Source organism: Chionomys nivalis, chromosome 8 (assembly GCF_950005125.1).
Source record: "Chionomys nivalis chromosome 8, mChiNiv1.1, whole genome shotgun sequence".
Taxonomy (NCBI): Eukaryota; Metazoa; Chordata; class Mammalia; order Rodentia; family Cricetidae; genus Chionomys; species Chionomys nivalis.
This window is the reverse complement of record NC_080093.1, coordinates 78,077,464-78,098,159: the sequence shown is the minus strand read 5'-3', so window position 1 is coordinate 78,098,159 and position 20,696 is coordinate 78,077,464. Positions and strand designations below refer to the sequence as shown.

Genomic DNA, 20,696 nt, shown 5'->3' with positions numbered 1-20,696 from the left:
TTCTAGACCGTCTATAAAAGTCTCCCGTCTGTTTCAGTCCTTCAATCTAAGGCTGTTTAGCTGCAGGTTTTCCTTGTTGCTATAGTAACAGCAGTGCCTCATCTATGGTGGTTTGAAGAACCTTCCTCTGGCCTTGCCGGCTGAACTGAGCCCTCAAGGTTGCCTGACTTCCATGTAGCTCTCAGGCTGACCCCTGGCCAGTCTAAGGAAAAGCCCAGCTTGAACTTTTCACAGTGCTCACCCTCTGACTTTTCTCTTGCAGCTGATGCATTTTTCAAAGCTGCCATTGGCCTCATCCCAGAAGTCCCTAAAATGATAAGCATCGACGGGAAGCTGCGGCCGTCGGAGCCCTTCCTCCTGGAGTTCCTGTGCAATTTCTTCTCTACTTTATTGATTGTGCCGGTATGTTTCCAAGGACCCATGGGTGGTCTTTATTCACCCTGCCTTAGTGTCCCGAGGCCTGAAAGTGTAAGGCTCTGTCGACGGGCTCTGTGGTTGCCAGCGTGGACTGCTGTTGACAGAGGGCTTGAAGCTGAGGCACTCCGCCGCTCCATATTACAACAGTTTCTCACAGGTCTGAGGCTGAGAGTCTGTGGCAGGGGCTGGCTTGGCTCTGCCCGGGTCCTCTTCAGGGTATCAGCAGCCCTTTTCCTGAGACATGATCACATGGCAGAACGTGAGAGCCAGAGTTGCTGCTGGCCCTTTGGGTTTTTGGTCTTCTGGAGTCTAATTATTACCTTTCCGGCCCCATGTGTACTGGGCAGGGTTCTCTAGGGGATCAGACCAAAAGGATGGATGTGTATCACAAAGGGGATTTATTAGATGGGCTTGTGTATACGGGTGCCCTGGAGAGGCTGAGAACCTAGTAGCTGCTCAGCCGACAAAGCTGGATTCCTCAGATGTCCCCAGCTTGGCACTAGAGTCCTTGAAGGTCCTTGGAGAGCGCACTGCACTCTTCTGTCTACATTGGAAGACCGAGGAAGCCATGCTCTGATGTGGAAGGATGGCAGCTGCAGGGTAGATGCACTCACAGCAGAAGGCAGACAGGAAAAGAAGCGCTGCTCTTCGCTAGTGCTGTCCACCTGGAGGAGGCTCTTCGTCTCGGTTAATCTGTCCAGGAAATGCCCTTACAGTCCAGGCATGTCTTTAAAATATTTTATTTATATGAATGTTTGCCAGCATGTATGTGTATACACGTGTACCTGGTGCCCTCAGACGCCAGAAGAAGGTATTGAATCCCCTGGAATTAGAGTTGTAGACAGTTGAGAACCAGCATACGGGGTCCTCTGAAAGAGCAGCTAGTGCTTTTAACTGCTGAGCCATCGCTCCGTTGCCAACCAGGTGGTCTTTTAGCTGATTCAAGGGCCAATCAAACTTAACCACTGCAGCATCTGATTGGGATTGGGGCTTCTGCCTGTCTATCTGTGGGGAGGGGGCACCGACATTCGGTGTACTGTACTCTGCTGATACAAGGGCTCAGTGGCCTTGAACCATGATGGTGAGAATGGGGACCAGCTCTTCCTCCTCCTGGCTCTCATATCCGGCAATTACCTATGTGTGTGTCCTATCCATAAAATGAGGGTGGTCTTTGTGCCAGCTCCCATGTTATGGTGAGGTTTGAGTGAGCGTGCAGAATGTAGCCACACAGTGAACCTTCTAGGTAGCAGGATTCTTTGGAACAGTAAACAGTGAAACTGGGATCCTTGTGGCTCTGAGAGATGAGCAGTCATTCTTGGGCTAGAAGGAACTGGGGCCCTTTGGGGAGTCCTGCAGTAGGAATTCCTGGAGGCTTCCCATAGCTGGGGTTCTCAGCCCTGGTCTTTCACTGGGATCCCATCTGCTTCCTGACATGAGTTTGGATGAAGAGAACAAAGTGACATTTCTGTTTTTCCTGCTATCTGATGCATTTGCCTTTCACCAGATAGTGAGTGAGCTGTGTGCAGAGAGCCTCAGTGGCCATGGCAGTCGCTGGGGCTTTTCGCCAAGAGTCAAGAGCAGGCATCCTGTTGCTGTAGTTCAGGCACAGAGGCCCTTTCCTTTCTTTCCTTTCTTTTCTGTTTTGTTCTCTCGCCACAGCTCTCTCCTCCCTCCCCCTCCCTCCCTCTTCTTTGCCCCTTCTTGTCCCATTCTTTCTCATCTCATATCTTATCATCAGTCTTTTTTTTTTTTATGCATACAATATTCTGTCTGTGTGTATGCCTGCAGGCCAGAAGAGGGCACCAGACCCCTCTACAGATGGTTGTGAGCCACCATGTGGTTGCTGGGAATTGAACTCAGGACCTTTGGAAGAGCAGACAATGCTCTTAACCTCTGAGCCATCTCTCCAGCCTTTATCATCAATCTTTTGATTTTTTTTTTTTTTCCTTTTCTCTAAGACCCTCACTCTGTAGGCCAGGCCATCCTGGAACTCAAAATCCTCTTACTGCAGTTACTTCCCCCGCCCCAGTGCTGGGGTTACAGACATGCAGCACCTCATCTTACTGCACCATTACCCCCGCCCCAGTGCTGGGGTTACAAACATGCAGCACCTCATCTTACTGCACCATTACCCCCGCCCCAGTGCTGGGGTTATGGACATGCAGCACCTCATCTTACTGCACCATTACCCCCGCCCCAGTGCTGGGGTTATGGACATGCAGCATACCTTCTTCACTAAAGTCCTCTCTGCAGAGACACATAGCAGCCACCTTGCTTCTGAGAGATTGCCTGAACATCAGCCTGCTGATGCTCTCCCTTCTTTACAGAGCACTGCAGTAACTCTGCCCACCAAAGCTTTAGCCATACAGCTGCATTGGTATGATCAAGTCTCCCTGAAGCCTTGGCTATCTTATTTGCTGATTTATAACTAACAGCCCCAAGAAACCATAGGCGTTGCCTGGCTGCCATAGGGAGGGGGCACAAAACAGGCCCGACCAGCTGGTGTGGTATACTCTGGTACTGGAGTACATCTCCTGTACTCTCAGCACTGGGAAGCCTGGGCAGGGAGATTCTGAGTGTCAGGCGAGACCCTATCTCAAAGCCTCTGGAAAAAGAAAAACAAAAAGTGCAAACCAAATATCCAAACAATACCCCCAAACCCCTCCTTCAAGAAGATTGCATCAATTTTGCCCCGTTGAACACACATTCCTAGAGGTCCCCCTTGGAACATCTCTCTCAGGAGACTGAAACTGGCCCTTTGGAGGTCACAGCCCGAGTGGTTTAGGAGGGACCGGACCTAGAGAAATGTTATGCTGCATTTGGGCTGTGCCAGTGACTCAGCACTTGTTGGGTTCCAGGTTTCTTTGTGGGGAGTGATGAAATATTCTTTAGTCAGTTGTGGTGACAGCCTCACAAACTCTGGATGCACGAACAGTCATTGAATTGTATGTCCTGAATGGGTGTATTGTTCCCTGTGTGGATTATGTATCTCCATCAAGCTGAGAAAACAAAAAATGACTCAGCAGTGGGCTCTCTCTGTTCAGATTCCAAGTTCTCAGAGGGGGACCGGGAGGCCCAGCCACAGACCTGCTCTGGGTGAGGCTTTGTCCTTCAGCGGTCGGCAGCGTCCTGAGGAGGAGCCAGGGGTTGAGACAGAGCTGCAGGGGCTCTTGGAGTCTCTTCCAGCGACACTTGATCCCAGGGCTCTTTGGTCAGTGCCTCCCTCTCTGTAGGACTTGGTTATTTGTCATAGAAGATGACCAGAAGAGAAAGCCAGCTTTCTGGTGAAGCGGTTGATGTTGGTTGTTGTTTGGCGGTTAACTGGGGTGCTTCACGGCCTGCACACAGGCTTCCCATGTGCTCAGAGTGGCTAGAGTCTCTCCGAAAGACTTCTCCTCAGAGTCACACACTTGGGTTCAGTCCCGACCCAGTGACCTCACAGCTCTGGGGCCTAGGAAACGGTTTCTTTAATTCCTCCGAGTCTCACCTGTCATCTTTCAAACATGTCATCACAAGGCCCACCTTGCAGAACTGCTGTGTGGGTTGAATGAAACCATAGCTATGAAAGCATGGTGTAAACCAGAGACCCTTCCCTGGGTTACAAGCTGGTGGCCAGAGAGAGAGCAGACTGCAGTCTGGAGTCACACTTGCTTCCCATGGGACGATGGGAAGCACTTGGAATGAGTTTTCCACATTAAAAATATTGGTCGATTGTGAAAGCAAACACAGGCTTGTGTTCTCCTTGAGGAGTCAGCTCCTGCCTGCAGCTGGTATTCCATGCCTTGCTCAGGTAGCTACAGCTGGAGAGCAGCTGCTCCAAACACACTAGCTATGTACCTTCCCCAGCTCCCCTGTATCTGTAGACACGTTTAAAAACTCCTTCCAGATGCCAGCCTGGCACAGAGGCATCAAGAAAGAGAGCATCTTCTGCTCAGAGTGGGACTTTGTTGCTTCTCCTGCTGTCAAAGACTGCACTTCGGCGGGACCCAGTAATAATCAATAAAGACTAATTGGGGGGTGGGGGGAATGCATGTAGAGGTCGGAGGTCAACATCAGTATCTTCCCTGTATCTCTACTTCAGTTCTTGAGACAGGGTCTCTCAGTGAACCTGGAGCTCACCAATTAGGAAGGAACGTTTGCCCAGCAAGCTCAAATCTGGCTCTTCTCCCAGCACGGTGGGCACAGACAGATGCAGGTACTGTCTGCTCCTGGCTTTTCTAAGCGTCTTGGTGATGTGACTCAGGGCCGCATGCTTGCATAACAGGCACTTTGCCTACTGAGCTATCTCCCAGTTTTGACCCTAGGAACATGCCAGAGCCCTTCATCAGCACTTACAGAGCCTCTGAGAATCCTCCCTGAACCCTTTAAAGTAGGAATTAATGAATCTGTTTCATTTATAGACCTAGAACTGAAAAGACTGAATGGGGCTGTGTAGTAGCTCATAGCAGAACAGGGATTTGAACCTGGATTTGTCTCTCCCAGGGGCCCTCACACATGATGTGATCCTGGGGAGTGTGTCACATGCTTTCTTTGCTCAGGGCCATCCGGGGTTAGCAGCTCGTCACTGCTCCTCAGCAGAGGTAGCACCGTACAGAAGCAGCTTATCCAGACTTTTCACATCGCTTTCACTTGCTGGTCTCCAACCTCTGTCTAAAAATATAAAAAAGAAAGCTCTAGAAACCATCCATTTTCACCTGTGTGCACGCTGCGATGAGATGTCACCCATCTGAGTGTGAATCATCATTTGTGCAGGGGGTCCACCCTGTATGTGCCACCTGCTGTATCAGGCTCAGGTCGCTTGCCAGTCTGTGAGCGGATTTCTTTTGCTTCAGTGCCCGGAGCACATAAATTTAGTGACTGTTGGGATCTGCCGAAGAGAAACCCTTGAGTGGTCCTTTCTGTGAAAAGGTAGACGTTTTCAACTTAATTTGAAAGGGAAAACATCTTATCTTTTGTTACTGTGTGCTGTTAAACTTATTCTAATTTACGATTAGTCATTGTTAATCTCCTACTGTGACGGTTAGATAATCGTCAACCTGACACGATCTAGAATCATCTAGAAGGGATTGTCTAGGTCAGATCGGCCGTGGACATATCTTGGGGGAAGATCCAACCATTGTGCAGCACCGTTTCCATCCGTAGCAGGGAATCCTGGACTTGTAAGGGTGGAGAGCCTGGGCTGAGCACTAGCGGACACTGATTTGTTGCTTTCTGCTCTTGGCGGTGGATGTGGTGTGCACAGGGGCTTCATGTTCCTCCTGCCTTGACTTCCCCAAGTGATGTGCTGGACCGGTAGCCAAAAAAAAAAACCCCATTCTCCCTTAAGTTACTCTTGTCAGGGCGTTTCTGTCACAGCATCAGGAAGGAAACTAAGAAAACTCTGTGTCGAAATTATACCGTCTCATGGGTATGTATGTGTAAGAAAAAGTATCCATAGGGTTAGGTTCTTGTGTGGTTTCTGGCATGACTGGAGTCTAGCCTCTCCTCAGAGGGACTTTGGAACAGATTGGCTCTTCGTGTGAGCAGAGAGGTCCCACCTGAGTAGCCATGGCCAAGAGGCGGTCAGATGAATCACACCTGAGCCATGACAATGGATTTTGCATGAAATCAGCCCCTCTCCTGTTTACCTCAGATTGGTTCCCTTTCATGTCGCAGGTTTGTGTGTGTGTGTGGGGGGGTGTCCTTTATTGTTTTAGAATTTTATTTCCCTGTGGTAACCACATGTAACATAAGCTCTACTCCTAAACTAAAGCTTTCAGAAGGACTGTACAGAGTCATTGACCTTACATAAAATAGTGTCCAGCAGATCTTGGGAGTGTTTTGTTTGCTTAACTGGAAATGTATGCTTGTTGGTCCCTACCTCCCCATTCTCCACCCTCTGCACTGTTCACCCCTGGAGTCATGAATTAGGTGGTTTTAGATTTCTCTAAGTGGGCTCGGGCAGTGTTTGTATTTGTGACTGGTCTGTTTCCCTTAGCGTGAGTCCCACGCTTCCTCCATCTTGTCACGTACAAAAGGCTTTACTGTTGAAGGCTTGCCAGCCTTCCACCGTGTGCAGACTTCTCTTTCTGTGCATTCATTCATCCCACACCTTGGCCATTACCGCCGTAGACACAGGTTTGCTAATATCCTCTCCAGAACCTGGACAGACACCCAGACTATACTGGTAGATCATGTGGTAGCTATAGCAAGCCACATGACTGAGGGCACTCAGGAGCCCCAGTGTTATATGGGGCTCAAGAGAAGGAGTTGGATTGTTCAGGGGTATAGAATGGGTGGCTGTTTTGATTGATAGGCTTGGATTATTTAAGCTTTTGCTCATGGGCATGTCCCTTCCCAGAATGTACCATATTCTAGTTATGTACTTGATAGGCATAGGCAAAAGAGAGTAAATAGAAGATTTTTCCTAAAAGTTCATGTAGAGGACAGAGTTTGTCTTACTTTGCATGTAGTCAAGCAAGTTCGGGCTTGATTGCCTCCCCCACCCTCTATACCTGGACAGAAACTATTCGCAAAGGGGCACTTTCTGATGGTTTTCAGGGGAGGAGAGATTGGTTTGTTTCTTTGTTTGGAGCGAGATGTACACGCAGGTTGGCGGGTGTGAGGTGTCTGAAGTTGCAAACAAATTGCTAAGTGCATGGCCAGGTGTGGATTGCAGTGCCAGGTTACGAAGCTATTCCCTGTGCCTCCCTGCTGTCCGGAGAAGCTGTTTCCAGGAGCAGGACAGTCTCATTTAGCAACTTCTGGTAGGATAAATAAAGTAGAGCTGTTACATCGAAGTCAGTGTTGAGGTTTCAGAGCCCCAAGTTTGTGTGGGATGTGTAGGAGCTAGAATGTTAGGATCTTGTTCTCTGGCCCTGGTCACTGCGGCTGCAGTGGGGACACACGTTCTCTTGTTTTTTACTTATTAAAAGTAGCTATAGGGGGCTGGAGAGATGGCTCAGTGGTTAAGAGCATTGCCTGCTCTTCCAAAGGTCCTGAGTTCAATTCCCAGCAACCACATCGTGGCTCACAACCATCTGTAATGAGATCAGGTGCCCTCTTCTGGCTTGCAGACATACACACAGACAGAATATTGTATACATAATAAATAAATAAATATTTTTTAAAAAGTAGCTATAGAGATAGCATGACATCCACATTCCACTTCACCCTCTCCTCTCTATCATCTTGGTCCATAAGTACCTGCTAATCTGGGAATGGAGGAAGTGCCCCCTACTGAGGAAGTCAGGCTTAATGTTAAACACCACCAAGTCCATCTGTAAGAAGCACCGGGCACTGCAGGGACATCTGAGTGCCCCTCTCGTGGGGGTTGGGTATTTTTGTGGTTTTAGGCATTGTCGGGACAAAGGAGTCACCAAGGAGGACTTCAGGTCATTGCTGGTTGGCTTTGTGGGTATGGTGGGAGGTTCCGCCTGAAAAGCAAAGGCCAGAATGAGCTCCCGGGTGATTAGAGAAGCCACACCCAAGAATTAGAAGGAAAATGAGCACTAGGTGCTAGGGAGAGGAGAGGGAGGAGAGGGCTTCATGGCAGGGAGCACAATGTGCATGAAGGCCTAAAGGTAGGATGGGGGTGTCGTGCACCCCATAGGGACTGGAAGAGAGGGACTCATGAAGCTGTGCAAGTGAGGAGATACTGGCACCTGCTCCAGTAGCCCAGTAGCCTCAAATCTGCTGGGGATCTGTCTCCTTTGCACCCCAGGGGCCTTTTCTTTTCTTTTTCTTTCTTTGGTTTTTTTTTTTTTTTTTTTTCTTTTGGTTTTTCGAGACAGGGTTTCTCTGTGGCTTTGGAGCCTGTCCTGGAACTAGCTCTGTAGACCAGGCTGGTCTCGAACTCACAGAGATCCGCCTGCCTCTGCCTCCCGAGTGCTGGGATTAAAGGCGTGCGCCACCATCGCCCGGCTTTTTTTTTATTTTCGAGACAGGGTTTCTCCGTAGCTTTTTTGGTTCCTGTCCTGGAACTAGCTTTTGTAGACCAGGCTGGCCTCAAACTCACAGAGATCCGCCTGCCTCTGCCTCCCAAGTGCTGGGATTAAAGGCGTGTGCCACCACCGCCCGGCCCCAGGGGCCTTTTCTTGCTCTGCTCCCAGCCCATTGGTATTCTGGTTCTGTGGCACCCAGCTCTTACTGTTCATTTAAATCGTATACCCCTCTTTTGATGATCAGCCAACAGTTCATAAATACGCACTCGAAACATTGAACCAAGCACCCAGTAAGGTGGAAGTTGGCCAGCTGGTCAGTGACCCAGCTGGGACTTAAAGATGTGCTGTTACCATGTTTGCTGAGAAGTTCAGCAATCACGTCTCAAGTATTTCTTCTCACTGGAGTGTGATGAAGTGAGGATTCCTGAGAGCGGGGACTTCAAGGGGACAATGGAGGGACAGTGCCAGGCCCTTTTTTGGGTCAGTAAAAAGAAGGACTCACTTTCTGGCTTCCTCATGGAAACCACCTCATTGGCATTGAGTTGCCCCATCTAGGAGGGAACCTAGCCAAGGCCACTGGGGATCTTCCCATTGGAGTACCATGTCAACCCAAACACCTTTTCCTTCTAAAAATGCGCAGCCTGGGGAGATGGCTTTGTGAATAATAGCCCTTGCTCAGCGAGCAGGAGGTCCTAAGTTTGATTCCTCAGCACCCATGTGAAAAGGCAGGCATGGCTGTGCATGCCATAATCCCAGACTGGGGAGTGGAGACAGACTCTCTGGTCCACCAGCCTCGCTCAGACAGGCAGCTTTGAGAGACCCGTGCTCAAGGCAGTGTAGGTCAGAGAGCAATAGAAAAGACATCCATTCTGCTGGTCGCTGCATGCCCATGCACAGGATGCCATGTAACATGTACAGACACACAGAATGGGGTTGGGGGAAGAAGAAAGAGGAGGAGAAGAAATAATTAAAGACCGGAGTGTGGACTGGGGCTTCAGTTTGTAGAGCGCTTGCTTTTAGCATGCATGAAGCCCTGGGCTCAGTTACCAGTACTGCATAAAACCAGGTGGTACATGCCTTAATCTGGGAAGTGAAGGCAGGAAGGTCAAGAGTTCTAGGTCATCCTCTGCTTTATGGTGAGTTCAAAACCACGAAACCCTGTCTCCAAGGGGCAGGGCAGAGATAGGCAGATTCTGGAGCTCACTGGCTAGCCAGTCTGGCCAAATTGGTGAAGTCCAGGTTTAGTGAAAGACCCTGTTTCAAAAAAACAAGGTGGCCAGGCGGTGGTGGCACACACCTTTAATCCCAGCACTTGGGAGGCAGAGGCAGGTGGATCTCTGTGAGTTCGAGACTAGCCTGGTCTACAAGAGCTAGTTCCAGGACAGGCTCCAAAACCACAGAGAAACCCTGTCTCGAAAAACCAAAAAAAAAAAAAAAAAAAAAAAAAAAAAAAAAACCCAAAAAAAACTAAAAAAACCAAGGTGGAGGATGGCCAAGGAAGACACTTGACGCTGACCTCTGGCCTCCACACCTAAATCCATTAGCACACGTTTGCCTACACACAGAATACATATATCACACACACCAAAAAACCAACAAAATTATGTGTATACATTAACACATATTTGTGTACATAAAATACATACACCACACACATACACACAACAAAACAACAGCAATAACAAAATTATTAGTTTAATATTAGACACACATTGAAACCATCGTGTTATTTTGAAAGGATATGGGACTGGGGTAAAACTCAGTTGTTGGTACAGTGCTTGCTTGTCTAGCATGCTCAACTCCCCAGGGTGATGTAGGAGGGTCTTCTATCTATTTGTTGCTTTCATTGGTTAATTAATAAAGAAAACTGCTTGGCCTGATAGGTCAAAACATAGGTAGGCAGGGAAGACAGAACAGAATGCTGGGAGAAAGAAAGCAGAGTCAGGCAGATGCCATGTTTCTCCTACCCAAGATGGACGGTGGTTAGACTCATGCCGGTAAGTGGCGATACACATTAATAGAAATGGGTTAATCAAGATGTGAGAATTAGCCAGTAAGAGGCTAGAGCTAATGGGCCAGGCAGTGTCTAAATGAATATAATTTGTGTGTTGTTATTTTGGGTGTAAAGCTAGCCATACGGGAGCCGGGTGGGACAAAAAGCAGGCCTGCTCGCCTCATCACTACACCAGGGTCTATCCACAGAAAACCTGATACAGTGGTACATGTATGTAATTCCAGCACTCAGGAAGTAGAGGCAGGAGGACCAGAAGGCCAAAGCTATCCTTAGCTGTATAGCCAATTCAAGGCCAGACCTAGATACATAAGACACTGTCTCAAAAAGAAAAATAATCTACCTATGCCTGGCTTCAGCTATTGAACCATTCCCCAATACTAAAACAAACAAACAAAGTAGTCCCTGAAACACGGGAAGTGCACCATGGACATAACCTGTCATCTCTTTGGTTATGAACAAACCATAGAAGTGCTCATCTTAGCCCATTCCCCGAATTCCATTGCCTATGGCTCCACTTTTCTGAAATTGTGTTCATTGGTCTCCCACAGGGTGGGGACATTAGTGTTGAAATGAAGTTGCTGGAACATTCAGACTGTGGTCTATTCCCAAGGCAGATCCTTAAATTAAAAAAATGTATTTTAGTATCCACGTAGCCGAACAAAATAGCCTAGTTAGAAACAGCTGCAAGCAGAGGAAGGCAGCGGCGAGCTGCCAGCTGGGACTGACTGGCCTCGCCTGAGTGGTTCAGATAGATGCGCACAGCTCGCATTGTTTGGATGCTTGAGCGTTGTGCATCCTCTTTCTTGCTGATACAGTAGGAACAGTTCCCACAGATATGAGTGGCTTGTGCACATCTTGGGCTTCTCTGCCCAAATCCTCACCGCTAAGGCAGTGTCACTGCAAATACATTCATCCTAGATCAGGGCACTGCTGTCTGAATTTAAAGCCCTATGCCTGCGCTCCAAATAGCCCCTCCATGAGCATCTTCTTCCTGAGCACATAGACATACCCAGAGGGGGAGCTAACAGGAGACAGACTGCCAGAACTCTAATCTTGGGACCCCTACACCTCCCATGCTGGAAGTGTAGTCTGAAGCCACTCATCCCCTGTGGCCTACTCCTATGGATGAGATAGGGCTGGGCTTGGTGGGTTGAAAGCCCTGCAGCCGCTTTCAAGACCAGTTTTGTAGCTTCCTTAGGGCGTGTCAACAAAGGCGATTGACCCAACATGATTCCTGTGGGGTCTGCCATATGCCACTCACTGTGCCAGGGCCAGGGTACATGGTCACACCTGGCCATGCCAGCGTGTATTCCTGGAGGCACCTTCCACAGAATTCAGCCAACTGTCATAGTAAGTGCTGAAGGGGCTGAGGCAGGAGGATAATGAGTTTAAAGCCAGTCTGAGCTATCCCCAGAGCCGTGATGATGGCTCAGTGAGTGGTGCCCAGAAGCATGCGGACCTAGGTCCTGGTCCTCAGCATCCACATGAAAAGCCAGACATGGTGGCGGGCTTGGGAGCCTAGTACTGGAAAAATGGAGACAGCAAGATCCCTGAGGCTTGCTGGCCACTCAATCTAGCCAGCGGGTGAGCTCTAGGTTCAGGAAGAGAGCTGTCTCAAAACAGCGTAGGGAGTGACTGAAGAAGGCTACAGATTTTAGCCTCTGGCTGCCATGTGCACATGAACCACACTCACAAGCATTCACTTACATGCATACCCACCATGTACTCACACACACACATAAGCACATGCCTACACGTACATACACAACCCCCCCAAAAAAAATCCAAACAAGCAAAAATCAGAATCCAGCCTTTTATTGAGTAGATCTCGCAGTGTGTGGCAGACACAGGTGCAGCAGATATAATACCTGTCTTCTGCAGCACAGACAGAGGCCACCATATGTGACAGGGCAGTTCTCTGAAGCCATAAATCAGACGTTTTCAGATGGCAGGATGTGCTCACGATAAAAAGAAAGAAGATAGGAAGCTGGGCCTGGTGGCCCGGCTTGTAATCACATCTACTGGAAAGGCAAGCACCATAAGTCAAGGCCAACTTGAGCAACATAGTGAGGCGTCTTAAATACAAAAAGGGCTGGGCGGTGGTGGCACCTGCCTTTAGTCCCAGCACTCGGGAGGCAGGCAGAGGCAGGAGGAGATCTGAGCTCAAGGTCAGCCTGGCTTACAATGTGAGTTCCAGGATAGACTCTAAGCTACACAGAGAAACCCCGTCTTGAAAAACCGAAAAGAAAAAAACAAACAAAAAACCAAGAAATACAGAAAATGCTTTCTGGGCCAGTGAAATGGCTCTGCAGGTGATGGCACTTGTTACCAAGTCTGAGGACTAGAGTTCACTCCCTTGTACTCACCTGGAAGTAAGAGACCCAACCCCTAAAGCTGTCCTCTGGCCCTGGCGTGTACGTGACAGTGTATACCGATACTCACATACATGTGCACACCCACAGAGGAGAAAATGAATGTAACTTTAAGGAAAGTGGCTTCCTGTCCACGGAAAAGCATGTTCTTGTTGACTGGCAAAGCTGCTTCCATTTAACTGGTACTGGATTGAGACTTGTGCTAGGAGCATTCTTTACCCTTCGGCTGCAAGGTGCCAGTTATTTTGCACACTTGTCAGTGCCAGGGAGAGTGACCTCTGCAGATGCTTCTGGCTTCCAACCCGTCCAGCCAACAGGAGACACCGCCCGCAGACTGGCATGGGTGAGGACACCCGTGCAGTGCCTGTCACCTCACTGTTGAGCCCCAGCCATGCTTTGCCAGTGGCCTTGTCCCTCCACGCAGCCTCCAGCTGCAGGTCTTGTTCCAATAGCATCCCTACCTGCACCTGCTTATTCAGCCTGGGATAATAACAGCATCCTCCTGACACCAGGCCCTGGCGCCCAGCCTCATGCTGGCCCCAGCTGCGAAAATAACCGTCCTTTGTACCTTCTTCTCTTGACCTGAGTGTATCCCGCTAGGGCCCAAGACTGTGCCTGGCCTACAAGTAGGGGAGGTGTGGCTGGACCCAGGCAGCAGAGATTGTGTGGGGGTTGGCAGGGCCAGCTGGGCATTTGTTTCCTGGGAAGTGTCAGCAGGAGAGCCACCTTGGGGATGGAACTGAAACCACCCACCTTTTTGCATTGCAACTCTCTTTTGGGAAGATTCTGTGTAGTGTCTGAGAAACACACTTTACTCTAGGCTTGAGCGGTTTCCTAGGTTTTCCCTCTCGCGGGAGTCCAGATCAACCCTTGCTGTGGGTGAGGATCCTTGGGAGTGGGGCTGTCTTTGAAGTCAGTGCAGTGGCTTCTGCCATGCCATCTGCTGAGGACCCACAATCCTCCTTTGTAATTAGACAGATGTGATCTGCTTCCACCGCTGTGCATGGGAACGCAAGGAGTAATCACGGAAGCATAGGCCATTGAGCTGACAGGTGATTGCCAGTTGTTCTTTGGACCCGAAAGGGAGGCTGTTGCTCATGCTGCCAACCTGAAATGCGTGATCAGTGGGTGAGGTGTGTCTTGTCACTCTCTCTCTGTGCTGTCTGCCTAGGCTCCTGAGTGGCCCTGCCCGAATGAAGCAATGAGTCTTTTAGTCCCAACAGCTGCTTAAGGGAAGCGTTGGGTTAATGGGTGCTTTAACTCTTCTGCTTCATAGCTGGGTTTATCTGTCATGTTTTTTTTTCTACCAGGATCATCCAGAACACGGAGTCCTATTTCTGGTTCGAGAACTTCTCAACGTGATCCAGGACTACACCTGGGAGGACAATAGTGACGACAAAATCCGAATCTACACCTCTGTCCTGCACCTGCTGTCTGCCATGAGCCAGGACACCTATCTTTACCACATAGACAAAGGTACCAGCATCCCAACCAGCCCTCAGCATGCCCCCATTTCATGACAGCAAAGGGACTGTTTCACCGTGTCTTCTTAGTGTCTGTGTGCACATGGGTTGTGTGTACATATTTGTGTGTGTGCATATGGAGGCTGACCTTGACTCTGGGTGTCTTCCTTAATCATTCTTCACCTTATTTATTTGAGTCAGGGTCTCTCATGGAGCTGGAACTCACCAGTCTAGCTAATCTGCCTGGCTAATGAGCTCCAAAGGTTTGCCAATCTCTCTGCAAGCCCGTCACACCCCGTACTTAATTGCTGGGGTTATAGGCACATGCTGCCATGTCCAGGTTTTACATCTGTGCTTGATATATACGGTTGTTTGAATAGGAACGGCTCCCATAGATTCTTGTGTTTGAATGCTTGGCCCATAGGGAGAGGCACTATTAGGTGTGACTTTGTTGGGGTCAGTGTGCACTTGTTGGAGGAAGTGTGTCTCTGTGGGGTGGGCTTTGAGGTCTCAGATGCTCAGGCTAAGCCTAGTATGGCTCAGTCTCTTCCTGCTGCTTGCAGATCAAGATGTAGGACTCTCAGCTACCCCTCCAGCACCATGCCTGCATGCTCTTGCTTCCCACCGTGGCAATATGACTTAACCTCTGAACTGCAAGCCAGCCCAAATTAAATGTTTTCCTTTATAAGAGTTGCTGTGGTTGTGGTGTCTCTTCACAGCAATAGGACTCTAACTAAGACAGTGTCCACGCTCAGGTCCTCTTGTTTGTGCAGCAAGCACTTTACCCACTGAACTGTATCTCCAGCCAGCCAGGGCCTCACGTAGTCTGGTCTCAAACTCACTTTATAGCTGGAAATGATCTTGAACTTTTTTGTGTGTTCTCACTCTGTAGCTCTGACTGCTCTGTGTTCCTAGACCTTGAATTCTTGCTATCCCCTTCTATAAACAGAGTGCAGGGGTTTCAGGTATCTATCAGCATGCCCAGTTAATGCAGTATTGGAGATTGAACCCGGGCTTCACACATGCTAGGCAAGTGCTCTGTCATCTGAGCTGCGTCTTAGCCCAAGAGCCTGTATTCCTGAACCACTTCCCACCCTCCACTGACTCTCCCCAGGAAGAAGCCTGGCGATTTGTAGGATCAGTTTTTTTGTGGTGTTGGAAATGGAACTCGGGGCCTTATATGTGTTAGGCAAGCTCTGGGCCATTGACCATCTGCCCAGCCATGTGTGTGTGACAAGTACCTGAAGTCATTTTGACCACGTGCTGGGACTGCAGAAGCACCCTTGTATCATTGGTTGAATACACAGGTAGATGAGTGTTGCCACTGGCTTGCCTCACCCCAGTCCAGGTGGGTTTTGGTGTGGGGTTCTGTTCCCTGAGCTTTGGGGGGTGTGGAGGCCTGCCAGCCCTCACCATTACAATGCTGGGAGGAAGGGGCAGTCTCTTTCTCCCACCTGCTACCATCTGTTCTGTTCTTGCTAGTGCTGGTTTGAAAGCAGCCTCCCTGTATCCCTCCCAACTCCTTTTTACATCTTCTAGTGAATCAGACCGCCCAGTTTAACATCCTAGCTAGGCCCGCTCCCGAGCCTCAGTTTCCCCTCTTATTGAAGATGTGCATGCCAACTCTTCCTGGTGCTCATTATGTATATCCTTACATGACACAGAGCAAGTGCTTGCCACAGTACCTGGCAGTTGGAGAGAGTGGCTCACTGTGATTGTGGCTGTCCCCTCCAGGCATGGCCAGTGGGGAATGACTTCCAGACTGTTGGCCTCAGGCCCAGACTAGGCCCTAGGCTTAGTGTTTTCTTAGTGAATCCTAAAGCCAGTGGGTCACCTTGGCATTCCCATATTCTCTACCAGGCCTTCCTGCCATCCGCCAATCCCATGTGACATGTTGCCCTTGTTTGTTCAATCAGTTGACTCCAATGACAGCCTGTACGGGGGAGACTCCAAGTTCCTGGCTGAGAACAGCAAGCTCTGCGAGGCGGTGATGGCTCAGATCCTGGAGCACCTGAAAACCCTGGCCAGGGACGAGGTGGGTACCTGCCCGCTCCACCTGCCACACGCTTTGGAGGCGGCTCAGTGGGGCCTGAACACTACAGAGGGCGGGAGCACCGCAGGGCACATAGCGCTCCTTTGTGGAAGGGAAACAAATCTGACTGAATGGTGGTTCCCAGTCTTGGCCTTAGCTATTCTCTGCCTGCTCAGTACTTCCCCTACACCCATATTTCAGCTCACACCAGCCTCTGGTACCCACAAGTCTTGCAGGTCCCCTTCCCCTCAATATTGTGTATCAATTAGTCATAAACAAAGGCTGCGCACAGTAACACACACCTGTGATCTAGCAGCATTCAGAGACTAAAACATTGTGGTTACTGGTTATGTATCAAGGCCCTGGGTTTAATCCCTCGTGTAGTTTAAAACAGTGTGGTGTAGAGACCTGTGATCCCAGCATTTAGGGTTAGAAGCAGGGAGATCAAGAGTTCAAGGTCGGCTTGCCTTGCAAGCCTTTAATCCCAGCACAGGTGCAGAGGCTAGGAGATGAGGCCAGCCTGGTCTACAGAGCTACTTCCAGGTGAGCAAGGGGGGGGGGGAGTTCAAGGTCATTGTTTGCTACACTGAGAGTTTGAGGTCAGCCTAAGTTATCTGAGGCTGTATGGAAAATAAAATAGGTTTGCCAAGTGTGGTGGTGCACATCTTTAATCCCAGCACTTGAAAGACAGAGGCAGATCGATCTCTGAGTTCAAGAGACAGCCAGAGCTACAGAAAGAGACCCTATTTAAAAAAGAATGCTGAGAGATGGCTTGACAGTTAAGACACGTGTTCCTCTTTTAGAGGACCTGCGTTTTGGTCCCCAGCACTCACATGATGGCACATAGCCATCCATTTCAGGGGACCCAACACTTTCTGATTTACATACAAACATATAGGCAAAATAGTCATATGTAGATAAAATAAAATACCTAAAAACATTATAAAAAAATAAATAAGGAGGGGGGATACAGATGGCCTGCAATGTGAGCTGATGCCGAGTGGCTGAGTGTGACTGAACCTACTCGCCTCCATTTTTACAGTGCCCCCTGTCAGTTCTCCAGCTGGTACTCCAAGTGCTGAGCTCAGTTCTCCAGCCAGCCCCCCCCCCCCCCCCCACACACACACCTGCTCACAGGTGCCTGCTGTTGGGAGCCCAGCACTTAAAAAGTATTCCCTTTTGTCCCATGCCCTCCTGTTGGGAACCACTCTGGTTCCAGCATTGTCCTGTAAGGTCACGTGAAGGATTGAGTTCTGCTTTAAGCAGGAGCTGGGAGAAACTGTTTGGGTGTGGGTGGAGTCCCTAGAGCTTCCTGGAAATGACAGTTCTCACAGGAAAAGAGCTCGCTCTCTGGCTCTCTCCCCCTCCGTCTGTCTCCCTCTCTCCTATTAAAATCCTGTAGAGAGACTGGTGTGCGAGCCGATGACCTTCCTTGAACACAGCTGCCGTTCTTTACTGTCTGCCTTCACGTCCCTGACACATATAACGATGCCGTGGCTTGAAAACCCAAATTGAGTGTTTTAGGGTAAAATGTTATTGGGGAGTTTGATGAGGGAGGAAGAGCCCCCTCATTTTCAAGCTGGGTGGTGTTTTTGTTTTTTGAGACAAGGTTTCTCTGTGTAGCCCTGGCTATCCTGGAACTTGCATTGTAGACCAGACTGGCCTCGAACCTGCCTCTGCCTCTTGAGTGCTGGGATTAATGGCGTGTGCCACCACACCCAGCTGTTGGGTGTTATTCTGGCTACAAGTTTTGAGGTTGGGTATCTTCTTTGACCTGGGGCTTGCCAATACGGCTAAGCAGGCTGACCAGTGAGCCTCAGGGAGCCTTTCTCCCCACTGGAATTACAAGTGTGTGCCACCACCCACATTTTACATGGGTCCTGGGGATCGATCCGACAGAGGCCCTTGTACTCACATAGAGCCCTTTACAAATCTGTGTCCTCAGCCTTGATGGCCTTTCTCTCTCTTTCCCTGCTTGTCTCTGACTCTGGCCAGACCTTTATTCTACCTTTGAAGGGCTCCTTCACTAGACTGGGTCTATTCCATCAGCAATAGCCCTCCGAGCAGAACCTGCCTTACTGCACATGTAACCAGAGGATGGACTGTTGGCAAAGCTTACCCAGCGTACCTTGTGAATGTGCCAGCCCCAGAGATGTGACGTGTGAAGCAAAGGTGCTAGCATACGCTGAGTGTCTGGTACCTGTTCGCTGCTGTGGAGTAGAGCAGACACGCAGGGCTGCCAGGCCTGGCCAGCATCTGATGGTGAAATCTAGTTCCATGGGCACCCTGAAACAGCAGGTGCCCACCTGTGGACATGGTTTCTCTGTGATCGTCGTCTGCTCCCTGAGGAAGTGTGTTCTTTTACCTGAGCTGTTGCTGCACCACTGTTTCTTCCCCGTCATATCTGTCAGTCAAAGCTGGTCACGTGGGTTAAATGTTTCTTTGGTGAGGTGCCTTGCAGGTCATGCAACAAAACCAGATTCCTGAAAGGCCTGGCGTCACAGTGTTGGGAGGCTTATTCTTCTTTTCTTTTTTTTTTCAAATTTTTTATTTTATTTATTTATTTATTTATTTATTTATTTACTTATTTATTTATTTATTTATTTTTGGTTTTTCGAGACAGGGTTTCTCTGTGGTTTTTGGAGCCTGTCCTGGAACTAGCTCTTGTAGACCAGGCTGGTCTCGAACTCACAGAGATCCGCATGCCTCTGCCTCCCAAGTGCTGGGATTAAAGGCGTGCGCCACCACCGCCCGGCTCAAATTTTTTATTTTTGAGACAGGGTCTCATTCAGCCTGACCTCCAACTTCCTATAGAGCTGAAGATGACTTAGAATTGGTCCCTCCCTCTGCCTCTACCTTAGAGCTGGGATTAGGTATGCACACCATGCCTTGCGGTAGGTGCTTCTTGTAGAGGCCAAATCTGGCCCAATTCAGGAGCATTGTCGGTAGGATCAGCAATAGTGACCACAGCATGCAGAAGCTGGAGCCACAGCTGAGAGCCACGTGGCAGCCTTCCAGCCTGACTTGTGCTTGAAGGGCAACCTTTTCTCTGCTGTTAGGCCTCACTCCCCAACCCAGCGACTGTTGGGTCTCCCCTAACCAGGGTGATGGCCCGGTGTGCAGCAGAGCTCAGAGCTTGTGGTGCCTCTGTCCTCGTTCGCCATGTGTTGTGCATCTCACCGTCATTTCACAGGTGCAGGGTGGGCTCAGCAAACACATGGCAAAGTTGGCATAAGGACATTTACACTGAGCCCATCCAGTGTACCAGGGCATAGTCATAGCTTCCCTTCTCTCTTCCAGGCCCTGAAGCGCCAGAGCTTGCTGGGCCTCTCCTTCTTCAATAGCATCCTGGCCCATGGAGACCTTCGTAACAACAAGCTGAACCAACTCTCTGTCAACCTGTGGCACCTGGCTCAGAGGCACGGCTGTGCAGACACAAGGACCATGGTAAGCACCAGGGCCCTTGCCGCCCTCTGGCACTGACCTTGATACAGCATCAGTAGCACCGCAAGCTGCCCCATTACCCCTGAGCCAGACCCCTAAACTCTTTTGGGTGACTCCCTAGTGCTAGAAAGCATCCCCAGTCACTCACAGTAAAAACTACTTGCTTGAAAATGTCACCCACTTCTGATCACAGCCAAGTCTGATTCTTTTCCTCTCAGACAAAATCTTAGGTAGCCCAGGCTATCCTTAAACTTGCTATATAGCCAAAGATGATCTTGAACTTCTGATCCTCCTTCCTCTAGCTAGTTTTTGTGGTACTGGGGAACATGGAAGCACTTTGCCAACTGAGCTTCATCCCCTGATCCCTGAGTCTGATTTTAGCAGTAAGTTACAATCTTACCCTTTTGCTTCTCAGAAGACACCCCATTTTCAGCTAGGCAGGGTAAGCTCACTTAGGGCCAATTCAGAAGAGGCTCCAGCCCCCAGGTAAGAGCCGTGAAGCCAAATACAAGATGGAGCTCTTTTTTCTAGGTGAAGACTCTGGACTACATCAAGAAGCGGAGCAAACAACCCGACATGCATCATCTGACGGAGCTGGCCCTGAGGCTCCCTCTGCAAACCAGGACCTGAGAACTTGCCCTTGGCGGCCCCAGTGCCACTGTCCTGGAAGATCTACTTGGCTGCCACTAACTCCTCCTGGAATTTAGTTTTTGTTACTTTTACTTTTATACAGATTGATTTAAAGCTTTTGCCTTCTGACAGCAGGTGGGGAGGGAGTTGACAGAGCATTAAAACTCAGTCTTGTTCTTCAGATAGCAGCGTCTTAGTGTGTTTGCACAAGAGCATTGTGGGATATTTGTACACTGTATGAAGATATATTGCTTTGATTGGTGTAATAAACAGCCAGTTAAGTGGAACTTCTGAGGGCAGAGAGGACTCTGGGAAGAAGAAATGTGGAGTTGCTGGAAGAAGAAATGTGGAGTTGCTGGCCAGACGCAGAGGAAGGATGGGCAACACAGATAAAGGCAATGC

At 49.4% G+C, this 20,696-nt stretch overlaps 1 protein-coding gene and 1 pseudogene across 1 annotated transcript in view; both read left to right on the top strand.

Annotated features, from left to right (window-relative positions):
• Vps35l (VPS35 endosomal protein sorting factor like) overlaps nt 1-20,477 on the top strand; it is a 104,822-nt gene extending 84,345 nt beyond the window's left edge. Inside the window, exons 27-31 of the mRNA XM_057778410.1 lie at nt 263-402; nt 14,036-14,201; nt 16,105-16,223; nt 19,521-19,667; nt 20,196-20,477. Coding sequence (XP_057634393.1) covers nt 263-402; nt 14,036-14,201; nt 16,105-16,223; nt 19,521-19,667; nt 20,196-20,294 — 671 coding nt within the window. The 3' untranslated portion in view covers nt 20,295-20,477. The remainder of the gene's footprint in view (nt 1-262; nt 403-14,035; nt 14,202-16,104; nt 16,224-19,520; nt 19,668-20,195) is intronic.
• LOC130880834 (small nucleolar RNA SNORA24) lies at nt 12,824-12,939 on the top strand (annotated as a pseudogene).
• Nucleotides 20,478-20,696: the final 219 nt, after the last annotated feature.